The sequence below is a fragment of the Megalobrama amblycephala genome, linkage group LG3 (genome assembly GCF_018812025.1).
Source record: "Megalobrama amblycephala isolate DHTTF-2021 linkage group LG3, ASM1881202v1, whole genome shotgun sequence".
Taxonomy (NCBI): Eukaryota; Metazoa; Chordata; class Actinopteri; order Cypriniformes; family Xenocyprididae; genus Megalobrama; species Megalobrama amblycephala.
In genome coordinates this window covers 28,410,750-28,423,947 of record NC_063046.1, presented here as the reverse complement: position 1 = coordinate 28,423,947, position 13,198 = coordinate 28,410,750, and the positions used below count along the sequence as shown (strand labels likewise).

Below are 13,198 nucleotides of genomic sequence, written 5' to 3'. Positions count from 1 at the left end.
TTTACCCAGCCCTACTTCTGCCTACAGTACTTACTTGTGTTTTGGGATATCTCAACAGTGCGCCCCTCAGTGCGGTTATCAGAGGCCACTGAGGTGACGTTGAAGATATATTTGGTGCCAGGTGCAAGTTGTGAGATTTGCATGAAGGTTTGGTTAGTAGTGAGCAGGTTTACATCCCAAGCTACTCTATAATATGGGCTAATGCCATTTCGAAGTATCCAGCTCAGGTTCAGTGAGCTCACAGTGATGGAGTTCACAGACAGGTTACTAACAGGCTCTGGGTCTGTCAGTGCAAGAAAGCGGACATGGAAATGTGTGAGTGCAAGAAAGTCAACAAAGACACCCAAAAAATAACAATTCTGTCATTATTTACTCTCATGACAAAGATGTTTGGCAGACCATTCACCCTGCTTTTTGCCATACACTGAAAGTGGATGAGACCAAAGGCTGTCAAGCTTCAAAAAGGAAAAGCTCTCATAGTTCATTTGTGCATTTAATTTCAGTGATGTCACATGCAAGAACCAATAGATTTGGCATCAGTTATGTCATAACCGTCTTCATGCACAATATTTGTATATGCACAAATAAGATGTGAGAGCTGCAACAAAGGGGACACATTTCTAAAGTTTTCATTGAGTATCATACTGTATCATTTTAGAAAACTTGGGATACAGAGCCCTGAGTAATATGGTGCATTTATGTCCTTTCTAGAACTTGACAGACTGGTCAAATGAGTCATATGAAGGAAAGTCGCATGAGTTTCCTTTCTGTACAACAGTGGCCTCGTTGCTCAAAACCACTCAACCCACTGAAAGCGTTAATGTCTGATTTAGAAGCAGCAAAGACTTACAGGTGGAGAAGTTTCCACAGCAGCACGCATTTGAGCAGTTGATTTTGAAGAAATATGTGTTTCCAGGCTGCAGATCAGTCACTATGATGCTACTCTGAGTTTTTGTAATGTTGGTGTTCTGCACACTGCATGAGGAGCTGTCTCCTACAAATATAGTGATGTCTGATGTTGTGGGGTTAATCTTATATTGGCACAGCGAACCTAAATAAAGACAAAACCAGTGTACAGTCGGTAAATGCCCCACATTATTTGATGTTGCAAAACAGATATATAGCTTAAAACTAAACATCAAAAGAACTATAAATATCATTTATCCAGTCAGTAAAATGATAGCAAAAGACCTCCTTATTAGAAAGGGACTTTATACTACATTGTATCTTGGAAACATTACACACACAGTGTTGTTAATATATTAAGTGTAGCATGTAAATACAGAGTTCAGGCATGAAACTCTAACCGAATGCTGACTGATTCTTTCTATGCTGTGGCACCAGCCAATCAGAAGTATTTCCAAATCCACGCAACCATATATATCGTACCCTAGCCTGCGATCGACAAGCTGCGCAATGTGAAAGCGCTGTTATCCCTCCTCCTCCCCAGCGCCACCTGTAGAGATCTGCTACAGGGTTCTACCATTCTTGCAGCAGCCTTTTCTTTGTTGTTTTATTTGACTAAACTGAACAAATTTGTATTTGCTCAGCAGCAGCAGCAACAACAACAGAAGCAGCAGCAGCAGCGTAGCAGATCTCGTACGCCAGAATCAAGTATGCTTCATGCCCCAATTCAAATGCTGGTTGAATTTAGTCCACTCTGAGAGTTGTCATGATTGAATTACTATTACTAATAATTACTAATTAATATTACTAGACATTGGTATGGACTAAGCAGGACTACTACTGTAATGTAAACAATAATCAATGACTACATGTAAATCTATACTTGCCTCAAATCAAAATGAATACATACACCTTTTTCCTGTTTACCTTTGATGCTATAAAACATTTTCTTGAAAACTCATCGATAAAAATAAAGTTAAAAAAAAGAAAGGGACATTAGAGGTGATTATACTTACAGTCAGAGTAAACATGAGGGATCTGGGGAAGAAAACAACATTGTAACTTGTCAGACATATGGCTTAAGAAAGTTTCAAACTACAAAAGCACAACTTTACTAAATAAGTGCATTGTGAAATATCTATTTCAGACATACATCTATTATCTGTACCACAGTGATGTCAGCTGAGATCTATGTGAAAAGAGAGGAAGTATGCACAAAGTACTAAAATGTTACCAAAATAAATAAATAAAAATTAAACCTGAAGTTAACTATAAAGTAGAAAGATTATTAATACACATCCTGAGCTAATGCTGTTTGCTCAAGCAGGCCTGAAAATTTACACAGACATTACTAGGCAAAAATTACAATAGTTTCTCATGGCCTAAAAACCCTTTAAACTCAAGGTGTATACTGATATGTTTGAAATTAGTTTTGTAGGAAAAAACACATTTATTTATGAAAATAAAATATTATTTTTCTTAAGATACCAATTGGGCTACTTGGAAAAATTCTAAAACACATACAAGACTTTTAATTAACACGTTTTGGTCACTACATGTTTCTCATACATTCATTTCATATTTCACACAGTGTTGATGGCTTTAGTATTACATTAAAATGTAGAGAATTGTAATAATAAAGAACGAGCAGGTGTATTCACAATCTTGACTGGTAGAGTATATAGACGTAGTAGCAGATCATGCCAGGCACTTACATTTCTTTATTCTGCCTCATTCCCTTTCTCAGTTCTTCTAAGCAATATTTTCATTGGCCCATTATGAAATTGACACCCACTGCGTGGTTATGATTGGTTGCTAATCAGGGACATCTTTTTTGTCAAATTTGTAATTGAAATATGATCTCTTTTTCTGCACCGACCACAACTTCCAAATGGTAACAATAATACTTTTCTACTCTTAACTCTCTGTGGTTAGATTTATTCCAGACACAAACAAAAATCCAGACACAAACAAAAATGTGAAACAATAAGTATGAATAAAAACAACAGATAAAACTTATTTCATCTATATGCACTTTTTTTAAAAACTTTGGACAGCCTATTTTGTTGATCATAATGCAATCATTTGTTTGTTAACTGAAACCTTTTAACCAGCATGGATAACACACAACAGTCCTCATCTGAGTTCACACTTTGAAGACTTAAAAAGTGTATATGCAACTCTAGTTGCATTACAAGTGCCCTGGAAAACAAAGTGTACAAATGAAAACAACAAAACCCTGTTTTTTTTTTTTTCACCTGACTCATCTCGCACCACTGGACACTTCCGGTCTAGACACTGTCACTTCAATCAATTTCAACTACATGCTCATTCATTTGAATGCTGAATCATCCTTTGTTATGCAATGCATCATTTGAATGCTGGGGTGTGAATGTGTGATGCCACACCTACAGATTTCTTATCAATCAGAAACAACACCTCTATTAAATGAAACATTTTTGTATGTTATGGTCATGTAACATTAAAAAGACATTATTACATAGGTCTAAACTGCAAATTATCAAACCCAGTTTTGTTATATGAAAAGGAGCAACAATAATATTGTTGAACATGATCAATTGGTATGAGAATAAAAAATAAAAAAAGACAAATGGGACACCTTACACTGGACTTTATGGACTTGTACAAATGAAGTGCCAACTGGGACAGGGTATATATTGTCTGACTATTAACTGAATGGTATCTCTATTTTTGGTAAACTAAGCTTTTTATGAGGGCTGACTTCAAACACTGCTGAAAGAAGTCAGCAAGCACCTTATCAAGGATTTTCTCAGATTTTATTTAATTTCTAGACATGTACCCCTGGATTCACAGACAAGGCTTAAAGGTCCCGTTCTTCGTGATCCCATGTTTCAAACTTTAGTTAGTGTGTAATGTTGTTGTTAGAGTATAAATAAAATCTGTAAAATTTTAAAGCTCAAAGTTCAATGCCAAGCGAGATATTTTATTTAACAGAAGTCGCCTACATCGAACGGCCAGTTTGGACTACATCCCTCTACTTCCTTCTTTAATGACGTCACTAAAACAGTTTTTTGACTAACCTCCGCCCACAGGAATACACAAGAGTTGCGTTTGTAGAGTGTGTTTGTCGCCATGTCGTCGAAACGCTGTTATTTTCATCCCGCAGTCCAATCACCGGGTCTGATTCCGGCTCAAATTGATAGGGTAAAATTAAAGACATGTTTACAATAACACTGAGCGCGTGCATCTCCACGTTATGGTAAGAGGCGTGACCTTTCCGGGCAAGGAGCGCTAAGCTGCTGTCGAATCACAACACAGGAACCGCTGGCACAATCAGAACTCGTTACGTATTTCTGAAGGAGGGACTTCATAGAACAAGGAAGTCATCAGCCCATTTTTATGACAGTGGAAACAGCGGTATACAGAGAAGTAAATTATGTGAAAAATACTGTGTTTTTTTACACGCGAAACATGAACACATGTTATATTGCACACTATAAACACAATCAAAGCTTCAAAAAACCACGAAAAACGGGACCTTTAAGCTAGTCCTAGACTAAAATGCATGTTTGAGCTGTTGTAACTGAAAGCAACTTGTACTCACATATCTTAAAATATGTCAGTGGCATTGTTTTATCTCAAGATGCACACCAGTAATGTTTTATACGTGTTGTTTTATAAAAGTTACTTAAATATAATTGAACTAAGGCCTAATCCTGGTTTATAAGCCCTGTCTGTGAAACTGGGCTGTAGTATTACTGATTTCATGTCACAGCCATCAACAAGTAACAGATATGGCAAAAATGAAATTAATTAATTAAGATATGAATTCAGGAACTTATTGTATAAAATTTCAATTATAATAAGAAATGGGAACTTATGTGAAAATATCTAACTAGCTGTTGGAACTAAATAACCTCACGCCTGTAAAACAAATATTTCAATCATTTTAACATTTTCTGGGTTCTGAAAGTCATCATAGCTGGGTAAACTTCTATAGTGGTGAATGGAAACTATAACAAAAATAATTTCTGCACTCCCCATTTGATCCAATAGCAAAGGATTAAATTCAGAAAGATATAAAATTTGCCATCACTCCCTCAGCCATTGGTTTAGAAACTCAAACTGCAGCTTTATCGCAAAGTATAGACTTATAAATCAACATTAAATGTATTATAAATGAAATATATATATATATATATATATATATATATATATATATATATATATATATATATATATATATATATATATATATATATACACAATTTTAAAAAAAATAATAATTTTTTTTTTGTTAGATTTATGATATTAATAACTGTGCAAAGTCAACTCAGTCTGTGAAAACGGTCCACTCAATTATAAACGAATATTTTTGTAATTTTTTTTTAAGTTCACCAAATAAATATACATATACCCAATATGTTCACCTAGTACCTGCAGCTTACAGCTATTTAATGAAAAGGACCTAAACTCTGGAATTGGAAAAGGCCTTTTAGTTCCATTTGGAAATCTTACTCACACACTCGTTTTCTATGGACTCTTCTTATCTGCAGCCCTACAGATCGGCCCTTCCACTGTCCGCAGGAAAGAGGGTTTACCCAGAATGCTACTTCACTTCCCCTAATTCTAGCATATAATGCACTGGTACAGATATTACAATATATGAAATATAGGAAATAAAAAGTAATTATACTAATAAACATACACCGAAAAAACATACACAGTCTGTGTATGATATATGCTGCTGCTGTTACTACTACCATTACTATTACTACCACTACCACCAAAGCACTAAATATATATTAATTTTTGTTGACATGTCAAATACACTGTTTGTGTCTTTCTAAGCTTGTAATGTGCACAATGCAGAGACCAAATGTAGTCTGATTAATGTCTATACTTGCTGGACAACCACATTATCTAGCCCTGTTAGTCCTGCTTCAGTCAGACTAAACATGACATGTTTTTTTTTTTTTTTTTTTAAATATTATTTGGTCCAACTTTTAAAGTGGATGTAAACAGACTTAAGGTACTAAATTTTGGTTTGGTAAAATTAGATTTAATTGTCCTAAATTATACACAAACGCAAGCCTGTTTTCAAAAGTGCGAACAAAGTAAATACTGAATGGGGAAGTTAAGTACCGAAAGCAGGCTGTAACATTCAGTCTTTGAGGTTCAACATGCTTCAGCATATTTTCTGGCGTCAAACTGAAGCGGTTCTCTTAGAATGTCCAATATGTGTCAGGCATCACTTTTAAAAAGAAAGCATCAAACTTCCTCATTTTAAATTTAGAAAGAGCTGTTTCTGCAACAAACCGTGCTGTGCTACATGACTGATAAAGAGACGTATAAAGAGGGCCAGAGATCTCAAAATACACACTACACAGAGAGCTCATCATCATATCTGTCTGTATGTAGAAACACTGTAGGGTGTTATTAGAGTAGTCTTTAAAAAGAGGGTAGCATTACTGTAATACAATAATGGGGTGTGGTCACATGAACTGGGGTATCTACAAAAAACATTGTTTACTATATAAAATGTTTGTGCTCTTATGTTCTACACCACATTTGCATCATTATAAACATCATACAACAGCTTTTCCAATTTTAGGCTATAAAGTACATGCAAATACATGTGGCAGACACTTCATTTGCATGTTAACGTTACTTCTCCATTTGGTCAATGTAGAGACAAACCTACAATTTTTCTCCTGCCATGATTAAAGACTACTAACATAACACACCTCTGAGTGGGTGTTTCAAATTTCGACGTGCGTGTGTGTGTGTGCGTTTGTGAGCCTGAGAGACAGAGGAGCATGTTTGAACTTTTGTATTAATGTAAAAAAAATCCTTTTACTATAGATTTAGTATTTTGGAAATGAAGGGCAAAGCATGTCATGTGCAAACAGTCATAAGCTGGGTTTCCATCCAAATGTGAAGCGAATCTTTTCAAAGTTCGCAAAAAAAAAAAAGAAATAACAACAAATGCAAATTAGGTGTGTTTCCATCAAGTTGTTCAAGGGGATGACGGTGGTATTGGTAACCTAGAACCAACAGTAAATAAATACACCATCAGTGGAAACAGCCGATTAATCACGTGGGTTTAATGTTCACTAAGTCCGAATTTATTCAGCAAATATCTTTTTAGCACAAGTCAAAAATCACCTCAAGCGAAAGTAATTTTTTTTTTTTTTTTTTTGTGAATTAAGGGGGGGGGTTTTTCCCAAAAATGTGCGTTTCCATCACTCATTTCTGATACGAAACTTCAAAATGCATATAAAAACAGGGTGATGGAAACAGCTATAGACAGGATAGGAAACGAGAGTAAGATATAGACATTCAGAAGGTATTCAGACATGTTCTAATTTGTTACACTGTTAATTTAAGTTTAAGTTATGTTATAATATTTAATAGTGTTATAATATTTGATAATATTTTATTCTATTATATTGTTTTTTTAATTATTAGTATTTTTTAAATTGCTATTGTTTTATGTATATATGTATTCCAAGCTTTGGCAATATTGTACTATTTACAGTCAATTTGAATTTATAGACAGACAGGCAACTACTTGAATGATTGTTTAAAACTGAACTGCCTGAGAGTCTTTACAGTTGAAATACATGTAATATTAGTCTAATGACCAGTAATTGTACACAATATAAGTCATAGAGAATACTGACAATATTGTTGTTAACTAATTATCTATTGCCTTGCCTAATGGCTTTAAAGGCATATTACCATAAATGTTACAATACTGTTGTACAATTTTACGATGCCTGACATTTCAAGTTTGTGCGTATTTCAACTAGCCATGACTTACAATTAACCATTGAATACTGTGAATGAATAGACCAAAATTTACATTAATGTCTATACTTGCTGGACAACCACATTATCTAGCCCTGTTAGTCCTGTTTCAGTCAGACTAAACATGACATGTTTTTTTTTTTTTTTTTTTTTTATATTATTTGGTCCAACTTTTAAAGTGGATGTAAACAGACTTAAGGTACTAAATTTTGGTTGGGTAAAATTAGATTTAATTGCCCTAAATTATACACAAACGCAAGCCTGTTTTCAAAAGTGCGAACAAAGTAAATACTGAATGGGGAAGTTAAGTACCGAAAGCAGGCTGTAACATTGAAATACATGTAATATTAGTCTAATGACCAGTAATTGTACACAATATAAGTCATAGAGAATACTGACAATATTGTTGTTATCTAATTATCTATTGCCTTGCCTAATGGCTTTAAAGGCATATTACCATAAATGTTACAATACTGTTGTGCAATTTTACGATGCCTGACATTTCAAGTTTGTGCGTATTTCAACTAGCCATGACTTACAATTAACCATTGAATACTGTGAATGAATAGACCAAAATTTACATTAAACACAGAACTGTGTAAAAGTGTGTGCGTCTAATCTATTCCACCCTGGGATAGGCCAGAATCCTTCTACAAGAGGGCATTATTAACTGGACATAAGCATTTTTGCGAATACACAGAGCCTGGCTTTATCTGGCAGTTGACTTCATTTCCAAACTTGGGGAAATGTACTGAATTTCCAAACTTCAGAAATGAAGTACATTTTCAAGTAAATTGCACAATTGTGGCCAGTGCTTCTGTTTTATTTACTTTTTCATTCAATAACTGACTTTCAGTGTTAGGCAAAGCAACTCAAAAATGTAACTTAAGCTATGTACCAAAAAAAAAAAAAAAAAAAAAACATTCACGCTACATATCAAGAGTAGCTATAGTAATGAAAAATGCAATACTTCATATTTTACATATATATATATATATATATATATATATATATATATATATATATATATATATATATATATATATATATAAGTACTGTAGGCCTGTAATAACAAAATTCTAATTTGGTGTGTAAATAGGTCAATTGTGTTTATAGTGCATAATGTTATATTTGTATGTTTTTCTTTGGTATACATTTTAGAGCTGCTTTGTCTTTACAGTATATAGTGGACTTTTTTCTCCCACTTATATTAAGTCCACTATATGTATATGCATATGCATATGTGTATGTAATATATATATAGACAAAGCGTCTCTAAAGAAAAACATTATGCACAATAAACAATATTAGTACATGCTAAAAATTTATATAATTTATAATAAAATTTGTTTCAACTGTAAACATATTGTTCCAAGCTTGAGTAACTGTGGCATTCACATGACACTGAAGCTACTACTTGAAATTTCACAAAAATTTCTGTGGTGGTGTCATAGTCCAGCGATGGTATCAGATGGTACTTTTATCTATACCATGGTACAGAATGATTACCATTTATGGTACTTTTAAACCCTATTTCACAGACAGGGCTTAGACCAAGTCAGAATTAGGCCTTAGTAAAGAGTAAAATATCTTGTAATCTATAAAAACAATTGCGATGTTGGTATTTTTCCAAGTGTATTTTTTTAAACAAATAATTTATTATAGTGCACACCAAATTCTGTGAGAACATTTAATTTAGTTAAAGTATAACTTAATAAAACTATCCCTGCCTTCAGCCTGATGCTGGAAGAGGCTCTAGTATGGAAGATGAATACAGCAACTTATAAGTCTACTTTTATTTATTAATTTGTAATCCATATACGTAACTCAGCATATGTACAATATGCACATCAAGTTATCCACCCATACAGGCAAAATGGTGTAGTTTGTGAAAAAAAAAGAAAAGAAAAAAAAATCCTGCTAACAGAACAGAATTCTTCTTCAAATAGCAACACCACCCATAATAATGGCTATCGCAATAGATGGCTGCAGTGATTAGAATGAGAGGGGGGATTGGTGGGGGTAAGAGGTGGGGATCTACACCGTTTTCTTTTCCCTGTTCCGCAGCTCTACGTCACAGTTTCCCCTTTTATCTTCTACTGCCCTCAGCGATTTATTCTTCCTAATTGGGCTGGACATTATTTTCATAAGACATTCATGCAAAACACTGTACTTTCCTGATGGTGTTAATTGCTGCACATCAAGGATTAAAGGCACTCGGCACGCACATTTGTGCAAGAGATTCCCTATATCAAGCCGTGGAATCACCATTTGGTTTCTTATGAATCAGTGCAGTCCATTCCTTAAAATCACAGGCCTTATCTACACTTGGACCAATCTGTCCATGACGTCTCCACCCAAGTTACACCAGTAGCTAAAAAGATTGTTGGTGTAACTTTAACAAGGCACTGCTTCTGTTTCAGAAGCAACAGGTATTAAAATGACAATACAAAATTCTTTTGAAACAACAGAAGTGAACTTCATATGTAAAAAGGCAATACCATTATCACACCATCACATCTACACGGGAAGAAATAGGGGTCAGAGTCCTGTATCTGGGTGAGGTTATTGAAAAATAAGAGAAACAACTTAATCCATAAAGCACTGTCAGGACAAAAACTATCCCAGAAATTACTGCTATCAGTTTGCCAGTCTCTATCTGTCACACCAACGCATGCTGAGATGAGATGAACTTAAGAATTTGCATAGATAATTGTTGCACTTCTGGTTAAACAGAACATCATGGAAACTCTTCCCACATATTTAAAATCACGATTAAGCATTAACAAACGGACACCTTGGAACGGTCATTTTCATTTAACAGAAAGATGGAAATATCAGCTTACTAAAGTGTGCACTAATGACTAGCAGTGCAGCAGTGGTCAAGAGTTTTGAGGAAGAGTTTGTAAAAGTTTAGGGGAAGAGTTTGTAAGTAGGAACAGAAGTTATTGACAACTTTCCATGAACCAACTTTTGAATCAGCTCGAAACAGAGTGTCAATTTGCATAAATTTGCCTTGAATTCAGCGGAATTGAACACTATCCTTTTTGTTATCTCATAAAACGCAGTTTAGCGCGTCACGTCAGACCGTTTCATTATATTTCAAAGTAGGCTACAACAAAACATAAATCGAAGTTCCAAAACAGCGTTCAACATTATTCTAAAACTCTTTAGAGAACTTCAGAAACTGACGAAGTTCAGTCACAGGAACTCACGCTGACAAGCATGATTAACATTAATAGAGGCACGAAACCAGTAGGCTAGATAGGCTACTCTAAAGTATCACATTTAAAAAGTGAGACGAACATCAACGCAAACACTTGTACACTTACCGAGACGACCACGGCAAACAAGACAGCTGCACGGAAGACACTGGCCTGGAGTAAATAATGCTGACCCATACTGGCAAAAATTATGTCATTTCATAATTTAGCTAATTTCTCAGTCTTTGTTGTCTAAAAGAAACTATCTGTGTATTGTGTACGATAAAAACGCTCCTGAGGCGCGATGCTGCTCATTCCTGCTTCAGGTGCTTTTGAACTTTTCTCATCTTGACTCTTTCTCTTCTCTGGGTGTTATGGGCGGGGCGAAATGGTTAGCCACGCCCCCATGTCTTTTATCCAGCAGACTAGACATCAACATTTATAACAGCACCAGCGGACGTTCACCCTTAATAAAGCCCTTTTACTGGCGTCAGTTTAGGCAAGGGAAATGCATCTCAAAAATGCACTCAGATGGACCTGTCAACGAAACTGATATAGTTAACCTTTGCTTTAATCAAGTTACCCCCCCAAAAAAGTGTAGAATTCAAATGATTACATATCTTTTTTTTTATAAAGCTTTAGCACAGAGCATACATTAGCATACATTTATACATTTTTTACAGACACTTTTATCCAAAGTGACTGTACTGAAGGCATAAATTTTATCAGTGCACTGCAGAGAATCGACCCATGACCTTGGTGAAGTGAAACTTTAAAACGTAGCCAAAATATTGATGATGAAATGTAAATGAATAAGGATCTCAAAACAAGTGAGACTGGGGCTCTCTGTTCATGTGTAAACTTTTTAGCATATGACACTGCATAATTCCCATTCATTTGACAAGTGTTGTGGTTGTTATCAGATTATAACATGTCATCAAGACTATTTTTAGATATCAGAGAGTAATCATTTGTGTGTGTAGGTGACAATACCAGAACACTTACAAAGCCAACTTTGTATAAAACAGCAGGTTTAAAAAAAAAAAAAAAAAAATCTAAATTGTGTTTTGTTTGTAGTTTTTGTACACTGATTAGCAGTAATGTGAATTGTAACTTTGTAATTGTAATTTTGTTGCTTAGTTCATTGCATTATTTGTGTCATTGTGCTTAGCCCAGCATTTCTGCCTTCCTGTTTGCCAATTAGGAGCGGCGTGTTTCCAGCTTCTAAACACTAGATTGAAAGATTACTTTTCCCATACAAATACTACTATAGTAGTATCTCCAGTAAGTGGGACTTTGAACTGCCCACACAGGGTTTTTTTTTTTTTTTTTTTATTGCCAATGTTTTGGAGGAATTTCAAAAAGAAAGCTTTATAACATGTTACAGTCTCCACTTTTTAGGTCTAGGAGGTTAAGGAAGAGACCATGGGGAACTCGTCTCCAGCCCCAGCTCAAAGAAGAAACACTGCCAACCAAAACTCAAACTGAAGTGTAATTTATTAAAACAGCAAAGGAATAGGAAACAAAAGCTTCAGGAGGGAGCAAGGCCCAAATAATAAAACAAAAGATTTCTCAATAAATGTTAGGCTTCTAAATTACCTGTAACAAAAAGGGAAAAAAAGACAGCAACACTTCCCTGTCTCCCTGAGAAAAACAGAAGAAAACATTGAATTACAAAGAAAATGGCACCCACCTCCCAACAGGTTTTCAAATAACACAAATAACAGAATTAACAAATTGAATTCAGCAAAGAGTTATACCAAAACACATAATTGGCAGAAACAATCCAACATTTTTAGTTCAATTAACACTTAAAACCACTCACTTAAAACCAAAGGAAAACTAAAGAAAGACAACAACTTGCAACATGTCTGGGACAGACAAGAAGATGTCCACATGGGAAAGAAAACCTCCAAATCTCTGTACTTGCTGCTGTCTTTAGGCTGCTTTTATTGCTGGCCCTCTTTTTGCAGGAGCCAGTGAATGGAATGCCAAATGACAATCAGCAAACAGGGTACAGGTATTTGCAATCAGCACTTTAAGAGCATCAGCACAGAAAGAAAACAGAGAGGGAAATAGCAAAAGCATCAAAACACAGAAATGCCCATAAACACATCACCAAACAAATGCTTAAACAATACGTTCTGGGACGTAACACATATCAATCCAAAGGCCCTTCCAAACATCAGATCACATTATAGGAGCTATTCATGCAGAAATCCAGATAATCACAACTGTATGTATTTAGTTTGTTCCTAAACAGTTTAGCAGAAGTCTTGATGATTTGGTACATC

General features: G+C 34.9%; 1 protein-coding gene across 5 annotated transcripts in view; it reads right to left on the bottom strand.

The window, feature by feature from the left end:
• Positions 1 to 11,270, bottom strand: part of ptprja (protein tyrosine phosphatase receptor type Ja) — a 34,003-nt gene extending 22,733 nt beyond the window's left edge. For 2 of the 5 annotated variants that reach the window (XM_048184839.1, XM_048184840.1), the window contains exons 1-4: positions 11,034 to 11,270; positions 1,923 to 1,944; positions 851 to 1,051; positions 35 to 283 (exon numbers count right to left, since the gene is read on the bottom strand). In XM_048184839.1, the coding sequence (XP_048040796.1) occupies positions 35 to 283; positions 851 to 1,051; positions 1,923 to 1,944; positions 11,034 to 11,102 (541 nt within the window). In that variant the 5' untranslated portion in view covers positions 11,103 to 11,270. The remainder of the gene's footprint in view (positions 1 to 34; positions 284 to 850; positions 1,052 to 1,922; positions 1,945 to 11,033) is intronic. The other 3 variants (XM_048184841.1, XM_048184842.1, XM_048184843.1) reach the window with 3 other exon arrangements.
• Positions 11,271 to 13,198: the final 1,928 nt, after the last annotated feature.